Genomic DNA, 21,901 nt, shown 5'->3' with positions numbered 1-21,901 from the left:
AAGCAGTTGTCAGACACCGGGCAAAGGGCCGTGGACAACAGGCTCCGGATGAGAGACCACGGTCATCAGGCTCCGGACATCTGGAAGCGGCCTAGAAAGGAACCCAAGAGGTCTGGTGCAAACCCTGCCAGGTTGGACAGGAGCCGGCAGGGAATTGCACCGAATCCCCAGCTGAGTACTGAGTAGCCGAAACTCAGCGGACACACTGGACTCCTACTTCCTAGATGAACCCAGGTTAGATCACAGAAAGTTAGGTAACAAAGAGTCTCAGTCACTGGGCACAGGGTTCAAGGCACGGAAGGACCTCAGGAACATCACACAGTGAGCATAGTTCAGACAGGGTCAGGTAAAGGAGCAGATCCAGGATTCAGGAAACAACACATAACATACACGGGACCTGGATATGCAGCCTCCAGGAAGGGCGATCTAGGTATTACTGCCCCCAGAGCAGGCGGAGAAACAAGACACAATTCAGACAGGCCTGGATATGCAGCCTCCAGGAAAGGCGATCTGGGTATTATGCCCCCAGGGCAGGCCAAGATACAAGACACAGTTCACAGAGGGATAAAGAGCAACAGCTCCCTCAGAACTGAACAGAATCAGAGCAGGAGCAGAACACAGACTCACATGGCAAAGTTCAGGAACTCAATGCGAAGCTCTGGGAACGCCCCAAAGGGGGAGGGACCTTTATATAGGAGCTGCCACACAGCCATAGGCTGGAGCAGCAATTGTAGCACACACCCTTTCCTGATAAAAGGAAGGGAGGTGTGGCCGCGCGTGCCCTAAGCAAGACAGAACATAATCAGCAATGCAAAGGACACCTGGCAGAAGCTGAAGCCTGAACACACGTGGTAAGACACGCAATGTGTAGCAGACCTATTAACCCACGGGTGGCTGCCAGGGACCGCACACACGGGTGGTCATGCAGCGCAGAGGAACCACGCACGCTTGTGCGGCTATGCGGCGGTGCCGGACACTGGGCGGTATCCACACAGATAACTGACAACAGCATTCCAGCACATTAGAGGGAAAAAGAGCGAAGGGTTAAAGCAGAGATGCAGAGTAACGCCGTGAATCAAAGTCCAAACACAGCGGCGTTACAGTATCCCCTCCTCAGGCCCTCTCTTCTGAAGACCCAAGCAAAAAAATAAATTCCAGAAAATTCACTTGGGCTTGGCGGACAAACCATAGTTCACACAGTAGCAGCAGAGTCCAATGCTTAAAAATATTCCATTCGCAGACTATGCAGGGAATAGAGCAGTTAGTCTACTTACTATGTGGAGTCCGAGCTGTCTAATCCGCTCACCAGGCGGGGTTCGGAAAGTCCTGCAGTTCTTAAAGACTCAGCGGAATCCATGGCCAGAGCTTACTGTTACGATCGCGGGCGCAGCGTGGCTTACAGCCAACTCTCCCGTGTCGTCGAGCTATAACGACGACGGGGTATGCGTCCCAAGCGGTCGTGCAATGTGGACCCACTGGACCACAGGGGGGACCCGGACCTACCCGGACTAGGGAAGGGTAGCGACGGGGGTCTGTGGCAGCTGAGCTTGTGGACAAGATGGCCATAAGCAGGACTAAAAGACACCGCACAACTTCAGGCATGAAAAAATCTTACTGAAATAAGGCAAAAACATAAAAACACCAGGTTCCGGAATATGCACATCATGAAGGAAACCCATCTCAGGTTGACAGGCGAAGCAGGAGGTCATCATGGGTTGACACGGTCCAGGATTGTCTGGCACGGGCTTACCAGGGGGGACCGCACGTGCGGGTGGTCATGTAGCGCAACGGATCCACACACGCATGTACGGCAACAGGTGTTAGCACAGGCACAGCAGGAGAACGTCAGACGCCAACCACAGGCGGACTTCAGACGATGGCAGAGGTCATCACGGGTAAGACCCCAGGGAACAGGCAGGATAACAGAACAGTACTCGGATAGCACAGGTCCAGGAGTGGTGGCACTACAGCATCGGGCATAGGCTGGTCAGATCCAGGACTCGCAGGTGGGACCGTCACCAGGGAGCAGAGCTGGAAACTCCCGGAAACCATGGAGGAGGATTCCATCCAGGAAGGAGAATGGGACCGGCTTAAGAGCACAACTTGGACCACCAGAACCACGAACTGGATATCTGGACGCAGGCTGGACATCAGAACTCAGAGAGACATCCGGACTCAGGTCGGACATCAGGATCGCGGAGCGGACATCAGGAACGCGGAGCGGACATCAGGAACGCGGAGCGGACATCAGGAACGCGGAGCGGACATCAGGAACGCGGAGCGGACATCAGGAATGCGGAGCGGACATCAGGAAAGCGGAGTGGACATCAGGTAGACAATAGGACATCTGGACGCCAGGTGGACATCAGGTGGACATCTGGACGCCAGGTGGACATCTGGACGCCAGGTGGACATCTGGACGCCAGGTGGACATCTGGACGCCAGGTGGCCATCAGGACATCAGGTGGACATCAGGACATCTGTAAGGGGTCGTCAGACACCGGGCATCAGGCCGTGGATGACAGGCTCCGGATGAGAGACCACGGTCATCAGGCTCGGGACATCTGGAAGCGACCTAGATAGGAACCCAAGAGGTCTGGTGCAAACCCTGCCAGGTTGGACAGGAGCCGGCAGGGAATTGCACCGAATCCCCAGCTGAGTACTGAGTAGCAGAAACTCGGCGGACACACTGGACTCCTACTTCCTAGATGAACCCAGGTTAGATCACAGAAAGTTAGGTAACAAAGAGTCTCAGTCACTGGGCACAGGGTTAAGGCACGGAAGGACCTCAGGAACATCACACAGTGAGCACAGTTCAGACAGGGTCAGGTAAAGGAGCAGATCCAGGATTCAGGAAACAACACATAACATACACGGGGTCTGGATATGCAGCCTCCAGGAAGGGCGATCTGGGTATTACTGCGCCCAGAGCAGGCAGAGAAACAAGACACAATTCAGACAGGCCTGGATATGCAGCCTCCAGGAAGGCGATCTGGGTATTATGCCCCCAGGGCAGGCCAAGATACAAGACACAGTTCACAGAGAGATTAAGAGAAACAGCTCCCTCAGAACTGAACAGAATCAAAGCAGGAGCAGAACACAAACTCACATGGTAATGTTCAGGAACTCAATGCGAAGCTCTGGGAACGCCCCAAAGGGGGAGGGACCTTTATATAGGAGCTGCCACACAGCCATAGGCTGGAGCAGCAATTGTAACACACACCCTTTCCTGATAAAAGGAAGGGAGGTGTGGCCGCGCGTGCCCTAAGCAAGACAGAACATAATCAGCAATGCAAAGGACACCTGGCAGAAGCTGAAGCCTGAACACACGTGGTATGACATGCAATGTGTAGCAGACCTATTAACCCACGGGTGGCTGCCAGGGACCGCACACACGGGTGGTCATGCAGCGCAGAGGAATCACGCATGCATGTACGGCTATGCGGCGGTGCCGGACACTGTGCAGCATCCACACAGATAACTGACAACAGCAATCCAGCACATTAGAGGGGAAAAAAGCAAAGGGTTAAAGCAGAGATGCAGAGTAACGCCGTGAATCAAGGTCTAAACACAGCGGTGTTACACGTCTCTAGGTGAAGACCTTCATCTTCGCTTTTCATCTTCATGCAGCGCAGACCACCGTCACTTCTTCCAGACAGGGCTCGTCTCTGTAGGAAATAACACAGTTATCTAGAGCAGTGGTCCCCAACCTTTTTTGCACCAGGGACCGGTTTCAAGCAAGACCATTCTTCCATGGCCTGGCAGGGCGGGGATGGAGGTGTGGCAGGGGCGGGGCTTTGGTCATAAGGGGGCGGGGCTATGGACACGGTTGTAGTGTAGCAGTGCATACTTATAATTAAATAACATTTATAATGTGACTCAACTCACCATAGGTTTTGAATAAGTGCTCCATCACCCCCTTCTCCCCATCATTGCCTTCACCCCATCATTCCCTTCTCCCCATCATTGCCTTCACCCCATCACTCCCTTCTCCCCATCATTGCCTTCACCCCATCACTCCCTTCTCCCCATCATTGCCTTCACCCCATCACTGCCATCTCTCCATCATTGCCTTCACCCCATCACTGCCATCTCTCCATCATTGCCTTCACCCCATCACTGCTGTCTCCCCATCATTGCCTTCACCCCATCACTGCCATCTCTCCATCATTGCCTTCACCCCATCACTGCTGTCTCCCCATCATTGCCTTCACCCCATCACTGCTGTCTCTCCATCATTGCCTTCACCCCATCACTGCTGTCTCCCCATCATTGCCTTCACCCCATCACTCCCTTCTCCCCATCATTGCCTTCACCCCATCACTGCCATCTCTCCATCATTGCCTTCACCCCATCACTGCTGTCTCTCCATCATTGCCTTCACCCCATCACTCCCTTCTCCCCATCATTGCCTTCACCCCATCACTGCCATCTCTCCATCATTGCCTTCACCCCATCACTGCCATCTCTCCATCATTGCCTTCACCCCATCACTGCTGTCTCCCCATCATTGCCTTCACCCCATCACTGCCATCTCTCCATCATTGCCTTCACCCCATCACTGCTGTCTCCCCATCATTGCCTTCACCCCATCACTGCTGTCTCTCCATCATTGCCTTCACCCCATCACTGCTGTCTCCCCATCATTGCCTTCACCCCATCACTCCCTTCTCCCCATCATTGCCTTCACCCCATCACTGCCATCTCTCCATCATTGCCTTCACCCCATCACTGCCATCTCTCCATCATTGCCTTCACCCCATCACTGCTGTCTCTCCATCATTGCCTTCACCCCATCACTGCTGTCTCCCCATCATTGCCTTCACCCCATCACTGCCATCTCTCCATCATTGCCTTCACCCCATCACTGCCGTCTCCCCATCATTGCCTTCACCCCATCACTGCCATCTCTCCATCATTGCCTTCACCCCATCACTGCTGTCTCTCCATCATTGCCTTCACCCCATCACTGCCGTCTCTCCATCATTGCCTTCACCCCATCACTGCTGTCTCCCCATCATTGCCTTCACCCCATCACTGACGTCTCTCCATCATTGCCTTCACCCCATCACTGCCATCTCTCCATCATTGCCTTCACCCCATCACTGCTGTCTCTCCATCATTGCCTTCACCCCATCACTCCCTTCTCCCCATCATTGCCTTCACCCCATCACTCCCTTCTCCCCATCATTGCCTTCACCCCATCACTCCCTTCTCCCCATCATTGCCTTCACCCCATCACTCCCTTCTCCCCATCATTGCCTTCACCCCATCACTGCCATCTCTCCATCATTGCCTTCACCCCATCACTGCCATCTCTCCATCATTGCCTTCACCCCATCACTGCCGTCTCTCCATCATTGCCTTCACCCCATCACTGCTGTCTCCCCATCATTGCCTTCACCCCATCACTGACGTCTCTCCATCATTGCCTTCACCCCATCACTGCTGTCTCTCCATCATTGCCTTCACCCCATCACTGACGTCTCTCCATCATTGCCTTCACCCCATCACTGCCATCTCTCCATCATTGCCTTCACCCCATCACTGCTGTCTCTCCATCATTGCCTTCACCCCATCACTCCCTTCTCCCCATCATTGCCTTCACCCCATCACTCCCTTCTCCCCATCATTGCCTTCACCCCATCACTCCCTTCTCCCCATCATTGCCTTCACCCCATCACTCCCTTCTCCCCATCATTGCCTTCACCCCATCACTGCCATCTCTCCATCATTGCCTTCACCCCATCACTGCCATCTCTCCATCATTGCCTTCACCCCATCACTGCCGTCTCTCCATCATTGCCTTCACCCCATCACTGCTGTCTCCCCATCATTGCCTTCACCCCATCACTGACGTCTCTCCATCATTGCCTTCACCCCATCACTGCTGTCTCTCCATCATTGCCTTCACCCCATCACTGCTGTCTCTCCATCATTGCCTTCACCCCATCACTGCTGTCTCCCCATCATTGCCTTCACCCCATCACTGCTGTCTCCCCATCATTGCCTTCACCCCATCACTGCCATCTCTCCATCATTGCCTTCACCCCATCACTGCTGTCTCCCCATCATTGCCTTCACCCCATCACTGCCATCTCTCCCCTCATGGCCTTCTCCTCATGTCCCCATCTCCTCCAGGGCCAGGCTACACAAACACAGACCAACACACATGCACACACACACAGACAGACATACATACACACACAGACAGACATACATACACACACAGACAGACATACATACACACAGACACCACCTCTCTCCTCTCACCTGCCCGCCGCCCGCGCTTCCTCGCTCTGACACAGCAGCGGCGCGCTCCTCTCTGTGTCAGTCAGAGACAGGAAGCGCGGGCGGCGGGCAGGAAGCTGGACGGGTCCTTGCAGCTCCGCTCCTGCTATTCCCTCTTGCAGGCAGCGGAGCTGCTTGGATCGCTCCCTGGCCGCCGCTAAGAACTGCTGAGCGCCGCTCCAGCCCCCGCTACGCCACTGACCGCCCCAGGCTCCCCTTGTGTCCGCGGACCGGCAAGGGCACTGCAGCGGCCCGGTGCTGGGCCGCGGACCGGCGGTTGGGGACCCCTGATCTAGAGCACCACTTGCAGAGCACATTACTTATTTTTTTCCCAATTTCTACACTACACACCTGGTATATAGACAGTTGTGTATACATTATATAGGTGATAATATGACTGGTGTGCATGGCGTCAGTATCAGCTACAGTATGTAACATATATACAGCAGTATCGCCTATATATTGTAGTTATAGCAGTCACAATATCACCTATATCATGTGTATAGACTGATCTATCCATATAAATGTTATAGAGAATACTGTGACTGCTATAAATACAATATATATGTGATACTGCTGTATATAATGTATGTTACATAGGTGATACTGTGTCTATATACACCAGAGTCACAGTATCACCTGTATATTGTATATACCGCAGAGTTGCAGTATCACTTATATATTGTGTACACAGCATTCCATATTCAGTATACAGGTGGTACTGCAAGTGCTGTATATACAGAAAACAAAGTTTCCATTTGGAACTCACCCTGGTCCCTGAAATTGGAGGAGGATTAAGAGCTGAGATGGGTCCATCGTCGGCCATGCAGAGGATTGGATCCCTGGCTGGGACTGGTGAGTACAGTACAGCAGTAAACAAAAAAAGCTGCTCTGACGCTGGTACTGGCCAGCGTCAGACAGAAGAGCCCTGCGTATGCTGTCGTGGCCCTTTCAAACTTCTTACTGAAGGCCCTGTGTGTGCGCACTCTCTTCCGCGCACACTGACACTGTCAGGGGCCGCAGACATGCTCACGCACTGACAAAAATCCGCGGCGGCAAGCACGTATTGTCAAATGCCGCCGCGGTCCATGTCTGCGCGTGCAAGCGACACAGAGCGCGCACACACAGGGCCTCAAGTAACACATTTTAAAGGGCCAGGGGCCCACTTTGTATTATAGAACCGCCGGCCCGGCAGATTAGCAGTCCGGGCCTGGGTCCAATGCGGGCCCCTTCTGCTCAAAGGGCCCCATACACCACTCAGGGCAGTAATGCCCTGATGGTGACCCTGGATAGCAGCATATTATAAACATATATCACATTGTAATCAGCCTATACAGAACTGTCAGATGGAAGAGAAAACCTAACGACCAGTTTATAAAGAGTTAAGCAAAAAATGGTAAGTGTAAAATACTAAAAAAAAGCAACCTGTTTGGTGAACATGGTATTGATATTGCAAAATACACACCAGTTGTTTCACCACGCATGTATTAAGTAATGGCTTACCTTACATTAAATGCGCCAGTGCCTGCAGGCTTATGTCATAGATTAAACGGATCAGCGTTTGCAGGACTATAGTTCGAAACAACTCACAGTTCAGGTGCTAGTCCGGGATAGATGACCACTTATAAGTTAAACCTTGCCGAAGCTGCCAGGCGTGGGAATGCACTCTGTCAAAGGAAATAACTTAATTTTTGAAACACATAAGGGACTAGAGGGAACGTTCACCTCATTGAAGAGAGTGACGTCACACGCCGCATGCTCCGGCACCCTGTTTTCACTTTTCAGGCGAGTCAGCGCTTAAAACAAATGATACAACCCAGAATAGTCAATAATTAACATTTACCATATTTCTACTTTACATCAACAGCATTTTCAGACCGCCTTTTTGGACTTTTTTTTTAGGACTTTAACCACTTTTACACCCCAAAAAGATTCACCCTTCTGACTAGGCCACATTTTACAATTCTGACCAGTGTCACTTTATGTGGTAATAAGCTAGATCATATTTCAAGTGACTGAGGGGCCTATATGACAGAATATACTGCAACGTGACACCATTTCAAAACCTGCACCCCTCAAAGTGCTCAAAACCACATTCGATTAGGAAAATAACCCTCCAGGTGCTTCATAGCAATTAAACCAATATGGAATGAAAAAATGAAAATTTTACTTTTCCTGCAAAAATGTTGCTTTAGCCACAAATTAACAAGAGACGATGGACCCCAAAATATGTTGAGTGATTTCTCTGGTGTACACTCGTATGTGGTGGAAAACTACTCTTTGGGTGCATGGTAGGGCTCGAAAGGCAAGGAACAACATTTGACTTTTGTAGGCCAAAATTGACTGGTATAGGTAGCAAATGCCATGTTGCGGTTTCAAAGCCCATGATGCGCATAAACAGTGTATAACCCCCAGAAGTGACCCTTTTTTGAAAGCTACACCCCAAGGAATTTATCTAGATGTGTGGTGAGCACCTTGCTAGAAATCTTCCATTGTAGTTCCCAGACATTTCACTGCCGAGTACAATGTAGTGCCCAGTACATTGTAGTGCGCATGCATTATGCACATACATAATCTCCAAATGACATGATTTAGATGAAACCACTGAGGGATTCCTTCACTTTTATGAGGCAGTGGAGTAACTCTGGACTTCGTCTGGTCTCTGTTCAGCAGTGTCCTTTGTGGAGATGCAGAAAACTTTGACTGACTGCTCTGTAATGCCTTCTTAAAAAAACGAATATCACTGAATCATAACCAGACAGAGTCCAAAGTGACTCCATCTGTCTATAGGGAATCGTCAGCCACTTTGGCACAAAAAAAACAATCTTTATACGTGTGTGTATGCACAGGTGCTTCTCAGTAAATTAGAATATCATCAAAAGGTTAATTTATTTCAGATCTTCAATGCAAAAAGTGAAACTCATATATTATATAGAATCATTACAAACAGAGTGATCTATTTCATGTGTTTATTTCTGTTAATGTTGATGATTATGTCTTACAGCTAGTTATGAGCGAGTAGTGAAATACTCGGACTCGCTGTACTCGTTACAAGTAGCTCCTAATACTCGGGTACTCGTAACGAGTCCAATGTAAATCTATGGGAAATGTGAGTAATGGGCGGAGAATGTGTGCGGGCGAAGACTATGTGTGCGGGGGTCTGTGGGGCTGTGCCGAGCTCTGCGGCCTCTGCCAGTGCTGTGCGGGCTGTGCCAGTGCTGTGCGGGGCCTGTGCGGGCATTGTCCGATGGGCTATTTGTCCATCCGGCTATGCCCGCTACAGTGACAGCACTAGCGGATGATGGGAAAGTAGTATTCACATCATCCAGCTAATGTGGTGAATGTAAAAAAAAAAAGAAAAGACATACAGAACATACATCATATAACATACAGCACATACACATAACATACAACACATAACATAGAGTACGTACTCACCGCACACACCTAATTCTCCGAAGCCATCGATCACCTGTAAAAAAATTAAAATAATAAAGCAACCTATACTCACCTTTCCACCGTAATCCCATTAATAACGAGGGTCTCACATCCATCTCCCGTGGAGAGCAGCCACATCAGCTGATGCGACCGCTCTCCATGGGCTCCAGCAATACAGTGACGCTGCGCGGCCAGCCAATCACAGTAATGCCACAACAAAGAAGGCGGCGGCTTTACTGTGATTGGCTAACAAATGCCGGGCGGGAGATCCGAAAATTGCGAGGCGAGTAGTGAAATTTACTCGCTAGGATACGAGTACCGCATTACTCACCGAGTACCGAATCCTAACGAGTATATTCACTCATCCCTACTTACAGCCATTGAAAGCCCAAAAGTCATTATCTCAGTAAATTAGAAAACTTTATAACACCAGCTTGAAAATTGATTTTAAAATCCGAAATGTTGGTCTACTGAAATGTGTGGTCAGTAAACGCAATCAATACTTGGTCGGGGCTCCTTTTGCATCAATTACTGCATCAATCAAGGCGTGTCATGGAGGCGATAAGCCTGTGGCACTGCTGGGGTGTTGTGGAAGCCCAGGTTGCTTTGATAGCAGCCTTCAGCTCGTCCGCATTGTTGAGTCTAGTGTCTTTCATCTTTCTTTTGCCAATACCCCATAGATTATCTGTGGGGTTAGGGTCAGTCGAGTTTACTGGCCAATAAAGCACAGTGATATTGTTGTTTTTAAACCAGGTATTGGTACTTTTGGCAGTGTGGACAGGTGTAAGTCCTGCTGGAGAATGAAATTTTCATCTCCAAAAAGTTTGTTGGCAGAGGTAAGCATGAAGTGCTCTAAAATTTCCTGGTAGATGGCTGCGCTGACTTTGGTCTTGACAAAACACAGTGGACCTACACCAGCAGATGACATGGCTCCCCAAACCATCATAGATTGTGGAAACGTCACACTAGACCTCAAGCAGCTTGGATTATGTGCCTCTCCACTCTTCCTCCAGACTCTGGGACCTTGATTTCCAAATGAATTGCAAAATTTACTTTCATCTGAAAACAACACCTTGGACCACTGAGCAACAGTCCAGTTCTTTTTCTCCTTTGCCCAAGTAAGACAATTCTGGCATTGTCTATTGCTCCCCCCCTCCCTGTCTTGCTGTACACAAGAAGAAATGCGTAGAGCAAGACAGGGAGTGAGGGAAGCAGGTGAATAAGCCCCGCTCAGCGGACCGGACCACGGCAGTTTACATACATCTGAACCGATATAAAAAAGGTATTTATGCATGAAAGGTGCGTTGTCAGGGGGAAGCGAAAGTACTAAGAGAATCCTTATGTGACACACAATTGAATGATATCATTATATGACATCTCAAAAAGGGGTGACAGATTCCCTTTAAAACTGGTTTGAATCACTGACTGGTAACCAACTTACGATTTACTTAAAAAAATGCTTTATCCCAATTAATTTGCACAGCACTGTACTTTTTCCTTCCACTCAACTATCCATTAATATGCTTAGATACAGCACTCTGAGCAGCAAGCTTCTTTAGCAATGACCTTTTGTGGCTTACCCTCCTTGTGGAGTGTGTCAGTGACTGCCTTCTGGACATCTATCAAGTCAGTAGTCTTCCCCATGATTGTGGAGCCTACTGAAACAGACTAAAGGACCTTTTTAAATGCTTAGGAAGGAATTGCAAATGTTTTTTAATCTAATTTACTGAGATAATGACTTTTGAATTTTCATTGGCTGTAAGCCGTAATCATCAACATTATCAGAAATAAACACTTGAAGTAGATCACTCTGTTTTAATGACTCTAATCTAATATATGAGTTTCCCTTTTTGTATTGAAGAACTGAAATAAATTAACTTTTTGATGATATTTTGATTCTCTGAAAAGCACCTGTATGTATATATGTGTATATACCGTTTTTTTGACTATAAGATGCACTTTTTCCCCAAAACATTTGGGAGGAGAATGGGGGGGGTGTCTTATAGTCTGAATGCAGGCTTAGCAGGGGGTGTTGCGGCAATGGTGTAGCTGCGTTCCTTCCTCAGGGAACCAGCGATGGCAGAAGTGTGGCGATGCTGAAGCTCAGTGTTGGTGGTGAGCAGTGCGGAGCGCATCATTGGTTTCCCTGCCTCCATCCTCGTTAAGCTGTGGGCAACCGGAGGTGGCGCGTGCGCGGATTGAGATCTCAGCTGGGCCTCTTGTGCTTCATTTTTCCTGTGGCTGTAGGCTTCAGGAAAATAGCCGCCGGAGGCCGTGCATGCGCAAATTGAGATCTTTTGTGGCCCTCGGCTTCAGGAAAATAGCCACCAGAGGCCGCGCGTGCACAGATTGAGATCTCGGCCCTCGGCTTCAGGAAAATGGCCGCTAAGAAACTAATGATGCATTCGGCTCTGCTCACCATGAACACCGGGCCGCAGCATCACCACATTTCTGCCACCGGCTCCCTGAGGAAGGGACCCTGCTCCATGCAACGCACTCTGCACTGCCCCACCGCCGACATCGGAATCTCAGAATCGTACCACTGGGATAGCCCGGGACTGCAGCATTACCCCACTTCTGCTGCTGCCAGCTTCCTGAGGAAGGGACCATGCCTCCTGTGACCCCGCTCTACCCCAGCCGGCCCTCAGATAAGATACCTTAAATTCGACCGATAACATGAACCCCCATCTTATAAAAATCTTTTTTTGCTATTTTCCACCCCCAAATTTGTGGTGCATCTTATGGTCCGGTGTTTCTTACAGTCCTAAAAATATGGTATATATTTATATATACACTGCTCAAAAAAATAACACTTAAGGGAACACTTAAACAACACAATGTAACTCCAAGTCAATCACACTTCTGTGAAATCAGCCTGTCCAGTTATGAAGCAACATTGATTGTGACTCAATTTCTCCTGCTGATGTGCAAACGGAACAGATAACAGGTAGCAATGATAGTCATTTAGCAAGGCAACCTTTATAAAAGGAGTGGTTCTGCAGAATGAGAACAAAGAACTTCTCTGTTCTCATCCTTTCTGGCTGTTGTTTTGGTCACTTTTGCATTTTGTCATTGCTCTCACCCCTTGAGGTACTGTACAGTAGCATGAGACGGTGTCTACAACCCACAGTAGTTGCTCAGGTAGTGCAGCTCATACAGGATGGCACATCAAAGCGAGCTGTGGCAAGAAGTGTAGCTGTGTCTGTCAGAGCATGGAGTAGATACCAAGAGATGTGAAGGGGCCACTAACATCTATTTGTCTGCTCAAACTGTCAAACAGACTCCATGAGGGTGGTATGAGAGCCCGGCATCCACAAGTGGGTGTTGTTCTTACAGCCCAACACCGTGCAGGACAATTGGCATTTGTCATAAAACACCAAGGTTGGCAGATTCGATATCGGCGCCGTATGCTCTTCATGGATGAGAGCAGGTTCACACTGAGCATGTGTGCAGATGCCATGGAGAATGTTCTGCTACCTGCAACATCCTCCAGCATGACCGGTTTGTCAGTTGGTCAGAAATGGTGTGGGGAGGCATTTTGTTGGATGACCGCACAGCCCTCCATGTGCTAGATAGAGGTAGCCTGACTGCCATTAGGTACCGGGATGTGATCCTCAGATCATTGTGAGAACATATGCAGGTGCAGTGGGCCCTGGGTTCCTTCTGATGCATGACAATGCTAGGCCAAATGTGGCTGAAATGTGTCATGCTCGCCATGACGTAAGTTTAAGTAATTTTGCAGAAACTCGTAACTCCTTCCCAACCATGGTGTAAACTTACGTAAAATGTCATAAAGGGGTAAAATCATGTCATATGTTCAAGGGAATATACAAACCTATTTTTCTGAGGACCAAATAACTTTTGAAGTGACTTGGAGGGCCTATATTTCAGAAAATTGCACTCCTTATAGTATAAAAAATGACGTTCAGGAAGTTTAACCCTTTATGTATATGACCATAACTAACAAAAAATTGAACGCATAAATGTAACTAAAATGTTGATCTAACATAATTAATTTAAATTTCACAAGGGGGTGTTGGGCCTGGCGGAACGCACCAAATTATACATAATAGTAGGTGCATTCGCCGCCCGGGGTCCACCGTGCAGAGGTGGTACACTGCTGCTAGGTAATGGTGGAAGAATAGAGCGGCGTGAAAAGTCACACGTGGGTTACGTCACCCAGTGTGAACAAGGGCGAACTCTGTTGACTCACAGAGCCGCACAGCCGCTGAAAGTAAATAGCGGAGCCTGTTTAGCTCACAGAGCCCAGCCAAAAAGCGCACAGAAAGCGGCCACAGAACTCTACCCCAAGGACACGGGGTTAGAGTTCCTCTAGGCCCTCTGAGCGCATGGCGTCGCTGCCGCAAATGCTGCTATAGACGCTGGCTTCGGAGTGTGGAGCACGTGCACTGTGGCGTGCCTAGTCACTGATGGGGACTAATGCCTGACTCCGACTCTGCCCTACCTACACCTAAGCCTGGGCACTATCAGGCTAGGCTGCACAACACATGCGTACCAAGGGTAGGGGTTTCATAATGAGTCAGTCACCAGTGACATTCATACGTGCATACATCACTCACTCTTCATGGTCTGAAAATACAGAGTATCCTAGCACATGGCCGAGCGGCCAAGCGGACCTTTTATAGCCGCGAGCGTCCGGGACCTTCCTGGCTTCTCGGATGGGCCAATCCGAACATGAGCAGGACCTGAGCACGTGACCTTCGATCTCCAATGGGAGATCACTCCACGGGCATGCTCAGTGGCCCGATATGGGGACTTAGTCCCTGGAGAATCTCACTGCTGAGCAGCCTGCATTGCCATAGCTGTGCCAGAGGTTGCAGCAGCAAGCAAACCCACAGAGTTGGCCTGGACAGAGCGCCGGGTCCGATGAATCTGCTGAGCAGGCTCCACTGCGGCTGAAGAAGAATGGGAGACCGCTGGGTGTCCCAGGTCCGAGCCTCTGGACCATGACCCTTCCAATCCACCAAATAAAACTTTTTGCCCCGCATCACCTTGCATCCCACGATGGCATTGACCTCAAACTCGTCCGAAGACAAGTCTGATGTCCCGGCAGATGACTCGGAGAACCGGAGCAAATTAACAGGCTTAAGGAGAGACACGTGGAATGTATCAGAGATAGGCAAGTGTGGTGGAAGAGCCAGACGGTAGACCACAGAGCTGATCTGCTCGAGGACCTTGAAGGGGCCAATGTAGCGCGGTGCGAACTTAGCAGACTCTACCCGCAGCCTGATGTTTCGGGCGGAGAGCCACACCAAGTCGCCAGGGGCAAAAGTCGGAGCAGGGCGCCGGTGTGCGTCAGCGGAGGTCCTCATTCTTTCCTTGGAAGCCCGGATAGCATCCTGGGTGCGATCCCAAATGTCACGTGCCTCCACCGCCCAGTCTGCCACCCTGGAGTCGGATGATACGGGCATGGGCACAGGAACGCGCGGATGCTGACCGTAATTTAGGAGGAATGGGGTCTGACCGGTGGAGTCAGCCACAGCATTGTTCAAAGCGAACTCTGCCCACGGCAGCAAGGATGCCCAGTCGTCCTGCCTGGCTGAGACAAAATGTCGAAGATATGTGATCAGGGTCTGGTTGGCTCTCTCTACCAACCCATTCGTCTCGGGATGATAGGCCGAGGAGAGATTCAGCTCAATGCTGAGCAGGGAACAAAGCTCTCTCCAACCGAGACGCAAACTGAGGACCACGGTCACTGACAATCTTGTCCGGCATGCCATGCAGGCGGAAAACGTGCTTAATGAACAACACTGCCAGGCCCCTCGCAGAAGGTAACCGGGAAAGAGGTACCAAGTGCACCATCTTAGAGAAATGGTCTGTGACAACCCAAATGACCGTGATGCCACTGGACTTGGGTAGCCCCACCACAAAGTCCATACCGACCATCTCCCTGGGCCTGTCCGCTACCGGCAGAGGAAAAAGAAGCCCAGCGGGCCGCTGCCAAGAGGACCTATTCTGGGTGCAAGAGACGCATGCCTGAATAAAGTCCCTGATATCACGGGCCATATGCGGCCACGGCCACCAGTACGTCCTCGCCAAAAGCTCAGAGGTCCGTTTTGTCCCGAAATGTCCACCCACCCTGGACGAGTGAGCCCAAGAGAGAACCTCCGGTCGCAGACGGGCAGGGACAAATGTCTTGCCTGGAGGTACTGACTCAAGGGCAACCAGAGCCACAGTCCTCAGGCTCTCGGATGGGACGATCAGCCGAGGCTCCTCCTCCTCTTCATCCGATGACACCACGGAGCGGGAGAGAGCATCGGCCCGGACGTTCTTCTCCCCGGAGAGAAAATGGAGGGTGAAGTGGAACCAGGAAAAGAATAAAGACCATCTGGCCTGGCGAGAGTTTAGCCGCTGGGCTGTTTGCAAATACACCAAGTTTTTGTGGTCGGTGAACACCTGGAAAGGGTGGCAAGCCCCCTCCAGGAGATGTCTCCACTCCGAGAAGGCCAACTTCATTGCTAGCAACTCCCTGTCCCCGATGGCATAATTCCTCTCCGCCGGTGTGAAGGTCTTGGAGAAAAAGAAGCATGGGTGCTTCCGACCTTGCATGTCCTTCTGAAACAGGAACGCTCCAGCACCAACGGAAGAGGCATCCACTTCCAGAATGAAGGGCTTATCTACATCTGGGCGATGTAGAATGGGAGCGCTAGCAAAATAGGACTTAATGGAGGAGAAGGCCTTGGAGACCGGTTCCGACCACAACTTGGGATTTGCACCCTTCTTGGTGAGGGCTACCAAGGGTGCTACCAAAGTCGAGAAGTGGGGGATGAATTGGCGATAATAATTTATAAACCCCATAAAGCGCTGCGCTGCTTTGAGAGAATGAGGTTCCTGCCAATCCATTACCGCCTGTAGCTTGGCAGGATCCATGGCCAATCCCTGGGCAGAGATGATATAGCCCAGGGAAGGCAAGGACTCCTGCTCAAACACACACTTCTCCAACTTGGCATAGAGGGAGTTTGCGCGCAGGCGATCGAAAACTTTGCAAACATCTCTCCGGTGAGAGTCAATATCTGGAGAGTAGATGAGAATATCATCCAGATAGACTACAACCGAGGTGGTAAGCATATCCCGGAAGATATCGTTCACAAAGTCTTGGAAGATGGCCGGGGCATTACAGAGGCCGAAGGGCATCACCAGGTATTCATAGTGCCCATCCCTGGTGTTAAATGCCGTCTTCCATTCGTCCCCATCACGGATGCGAATCAGGTTGTAAGCCCCCTGCAGAACACCCTCGCTCCCCGTAGCCTATCAAACAGCTCAGATATCAGGGACAGAGGATACTTATTTTTAATGGTGATGGCGTTAAGACCCCTGTAATCAATGCAAGGACGTAGTTCCCCACTCTTCTTCTGGACGAAGAAGAATCCCACCCCCGCTGGAGAAACTGACTTCCTAATGAATCCCCTTGCCAGATTCTCCCTGATGTATTGAGACATGGCCTAGTCTCCGGGAGAGATAGGGGATAGACTTGACCCCGGGGAGGCTCAGCACCAGGCAAGAGGTCAATAGGACAGTCATAGGGGCGATGCGGTGGAAGGGTCTCCGCCGCCTTTTTGGAGAACACGTCCGCATACTGTCGATAGTGTTTGGGGAGCGAGGAGAGATCAGCGTGAACCTCGGTGGAGGCAACCTGATCGCACTCCCTCAGACATCTACCCTCACAAGATTTACTCCACCCAATAATCCTCCCTGTGGACCACTCTATATGGGGGGAGTGGTACCGCAGCCAGGGGACCCCTAGAAGTACCTGGTCAATACCCTCGGGCATGATGAGGAGGGATATCGTCTCCTGATGAGATGGAGCCACTGAGAGTAACAAGGGGACGGTCTGGTGGGTTATCTGTGAGGGTAGAGTGGTGCCGTTCACCACTCTGACGGTGACTGGTGTAAACATCATAACCAGGGGTATAACGTGCCGTTGAGCGAAGGCTGACGACATAAAATTGCCCTCTGCCCCGGAATCCACGCAAACCTCCACCGCCAGAGTGGAAGAATCAAACTCAAGTGTCCCCTTAAAGGACAGCTTGGAGGAAAACGTTGCTGATTCTAGGGCGCCGCCTCCTACGGCCACTAGGCGCGAGCGTTCTCCCCGCTGCTGTGAGCACCGGTTGGCAAGGTGACTGGACTGCCGGCAAACATCACTGCTCACAGGAGCTCGAGTGGACCGAGGTCTGGATCCCTCATGGGAAGCCCCCTGACGCTTGGACGCCCGATCGGAAGATTCCAGAGGTTTAGCAAAACTAGGTGCCAACCTAATCCTCTGTCTACACTGGTCCCGCTCCAACCTTCGCTCGGCGAAGCGAAGATCTATACGGGTGGAGACAATGATAAGCTCCTCCAGTGTAGCTGGAATCTCCCTGGTGGCTAGAGCGTCCTTCACATGGCCAGCCAAACCTCTCCAGAATGCCGGAATGAGGACCTTATCTGACCACTCTAACTCTGAGGCCAGCGTCCGGAACTGGATGGCAAAGTGTCTGACCATAGACAAGCCCTGTGACAATGCCAGCAGCCGGAGGCGGTGTAATGGGTGACTCGTGGTCCCAGGAAGACCTGCTTCAGAGTGTCCAAGAACCACGAGACACTGCACCACATGATCACCATGCTCCCACAGCGGTGTGGCCCACTCCAAAGCCCTGCCCGACAAGAGGGAAATAATAAATCCCACTTTAGCCTGCTCAGAGGGGAATCGTGTGGTCAGCAGCTCCAGCTGTATAGAGCACTGGCTTACGAAACCCCTACAGGAAGCACTATCACCCGAGAACTTCTCGGGCAGCGGGAGGCAGGACAAAGTCGGGGGCAGGGATGGCTGTGGTCACACGGGAGACAGCCTCTGTGGCTGCCTGAACAGTGACCGCAGTAACATCCGCAGCTGAGGCTGAACGCTCGAGAGCCGCCAACCTGCCCTGCAGCTGCCGGATGTACTGCAGCAGTCGCTGTTCATCCGCCTTTACTAGCCAGACCCTGGCTCTAGGATAATGTTAGGGCTGGCGGAACGCACCAAATTATAAATAATAGTAGGTGCGTTCGCAGCCCGGGGTCCACCGTGCAGAGGTGGTACACTGCTGCTAGGTAATGGCGGAAGAATAGAGCGGCGTGAAAACAGTCATACGTGGGTTACGTCACCCAGCGTGAACGGGGGCGAACTCTGTTGACTCACAGAGCCGCACAGCCGCTGAACATAAATACCGGAGCCTGTTTAGCTCACAGAGTCCATCCAGAAAGCGGCCACAGAACTCTACCCCAAGGACACGGGGTTAGAGTTCCTCTAGGCCCTCTGAGCTTACGGCGTCGCTGCCGCGAATGCTGCTATAGACGCTGGCTACGGAGTGTGGAGCACATGCACTGTGGCGTGCCTAGTCACTGATGGGGACTAATGCCTGACTCCGACTCTGCCCTACCTACACCTAAGCCTGGGCGCTAGCAGGCTAGGCTGCACAACACATGCGTACCAAGGGTAGGGGTTCCATAATGAGTCAGTCACCAGAGACATTCATACGTGCATACATCACTCACTCCTCATGGTCTGAAAATACAGAGTATTCTAGCGCATGGCCAAGAGGCCATGCGGACCTTTTATAGCCGCGAGCGTCCGGGACCTTCCTGGCTTCTTGGATGAGCCAATCCGAACAGGAGCAGGACCTGAGCACGTGACCTTCGATTTCCAATGGAAGATCACTCCACGGGCATGCTCAGTGGCCCGACATGGGGACTTAGTCCCTGGAGAATCTCGCTGCTGAGCAGCATGCATTGCCATAGCTGTGCCAGAGGTGGCAGCAGCAAGCAAACCCAAAGAGTTGACCTGGACAGGACGCCGGGACCGACGAATCTGCTGAGCAGGCTCCACTGCGGCTGAAGAAGAATGGGAGACCACTGGGTGCAAGGCTCTGGATTCCTGCTGTGCAGTGGCAGGAACCCAACACCTAACAGGGGTAGTAGTAAAATTGGACCCCCATAATTTATTTTGCAACTTCTTTTTAATTGGACAAAATTTTACTGTTTGGGCACAAGGTGTGGCATTGAAGGGGAAGAGTGCCATTTGGCTATTGGAATGTAGATTTTACTAGAATAGTTTGTTGGCACGGTGATGCCAGAACGGCAGAAAAATAGAACAGTAGAAAAGCTAATAAAGTTGAATCAATTTTTCGCAGTTAATTCATCTATAGGAGTAGTGACTTTTTTTTACTCCACAGGTATTCCCTGGAAACTAGCATGCAGCGGATTTTGGAGAGTGAAAATTGCCAATATACCGTTTTAGTACCCAATAAGTGGTGCCAACCTTGTGCTTCTGGAGACACTAACACTGTAAATGTTTAAGTGGGTTTTTACTACAGTGCTAAACATGTGGATGCTAACAGGGTTAAGGCAAAATGCAGGAAACAAAAGCAAGGGGGATATTTGGCTTTGAAAGCACAAAATTTGCTGGATTGGTTCATGGACTTCATCTTGCTTTTCAAGAGTCCTCTCTCCATTAATAATGTGGAAACCCTCTATTTTTTTGACAGATGATGGATGTATGTGGAGTCTTGCTTTTTTGAGTGGTGGGGTGCATTAGAAGTCTTTACTGATATTGTGTTCTACATAATACTTTTTGGAGGCTTATTGCAATATTTGAGATGCAGAATGAATAAAGAAGGTCAAATTTATTATTCTGCTGGTTCCTGCTCTGAGGTCTGCTCTTGGCTTGTGAATAATTTTTGTCCTAGTAAATAATTTGATTTTTCCTATATAGCATCAGCATACGTTTCAATGTATATTTTAAAAATATAATTCAGGATATTTCATTTAAATATAATGTTTAATCTCGACAGATGACTACGCCAGAAGATCAGAGGGACAACTGACATCTTCAGTTTTTAAATCCGATGACCTTAATATCACACAAGATATAACTGATGTTTATGCCACCATTCCACAAATACCATCATCCTTTCACAGCAAAGATCCATCATTTGATAATTTAAAACAGGTCCAATATTCTGATCCATTTAGCCAAAATTTAGAGCTTCTTAGACAAAAAACTGTTCACGCAGAGGAGGAACCATATTTATGTTCACAATGTGGTAAATGTTTTAAAAGTAAGTCAAAACTTGCTAACCATCAAAGGACTCACACAGGTGAGAAGCCTTTTTCTTGTTTAGAATGTGAGAAATCTTTTGCAGATAAATCAAATCTTGTTACACATCAGAGAAGTCACACAGGGGAGAAGCCATTTACATGTTCAGAATGTGGGAAATGTTTTGCATATAGATCAAAGCTTGTTACACATCAGAGAAGTCACACAGGGGAGAAGCCTTTTTCATGTTTAGAATGTGAGAAATCTTTTGCATATAGATCAAAGCTTCTTACACATCAGAGAAATCACACAGGGGAGAAGCCTTTTTCATGTTCAGAATGTGGGAAATGTTTTGCAGATAAATCTAATCTTGTTACACATCAGAGAAGTCACACAGGGGAGAAGCCTTTTTCATGTTCAGAATGTGGGAACTTTTTTTCATATAAATCAAAGCTTGTTACACACCAGAGAACTCACATAGGAGAGAAGCCATTTTCATGTTCAGAATGTGAGAAATGTTTTGCCAGGAAATCACATCTTTTTACACATCAGAAAATTCACAGATGAGTGGCCATATTCATGTTTAGAATGTGGGAAATGTTTTACATATAAATCAAATAATTTTACACATCAGAGAACTCACAGGGGAGAAACAATTTTCAATGTGGGAAACCTTTTAAGCAGATATCACATTTTCTTAATCACCAGAGAAATCATATTTTCATGTTCAGATTGTGAAAAATATTTGACCAACAAAAGTAGTCTTACTAAAAAATGAAATATTTCACAAATGGAGAAGTCCTTCTCATACCTAAGTGGGAAATATTTTACTAAAAAAAAATCGCATTTTGTTGAGCACAAAGGAAAACTCACACAGGGAGAAACCATGTGTTTTTGATAAACTGTACAAGAAATCAGCAGAGAGTCAAAATATTGACCAATAACTGAGTGTTGATAGGGTATTCAGGAACCCCTCTAAGACATAGATCTCTCTAAGACATTACTCTCATATACAGAATCATATAAAGACACACTGACACTCTTAGCTAGTAAAAAGGACTTTGATATACCTCTCCCTGGGTTAACATGACATAG

The 21,901-nt window shown here is 49.4% G+C and overlaps 1 protein-coding gene across 1 annotated transcript in view; it reads left to right on the top strand.

Moving 5' to 3' along the window:
* Positions 1–21,901, top strand: part of LOC141052992 (uncharacterized) — a 94,481-nt gene that overhangs the window by 25,533 nt on the left and 47,047 nt on the right. Inside the window, exons 7-8 of the mRNA XM_073550315.1 lie at positions 20,562–21,362; positions 21,394–21,564. Coding sequence (XP_073406416.1) covers positions 20,562–21,362; positions 21,394–21,564 — 972 coding nt within the window. The remainder of the gene's footprint in view (positions 1–20,561; positions 21,363–21,393; positions 21,565–21,901) is intronic.

Source organism: Dendrobates tinctorius, unplaced genomic scaffold (genome assembly GCF_039654945.1).
Source record: "Dendrobates tinctorius isolate UK_male_01 unplaced genomic scaffold, ASM3965494v1 ptg000164l, whole genome shotgun sequence".
Classification (NCBI taxonomy): Eukaryota; Metazoa; Chordata; class Amphibia; order Anura; family Dendrobatidae; genus Dendrobates; species Dendrobates tinctorius.
This window is presented reverse-complemented; position numbering and strand designations above follow the sequence as displayed.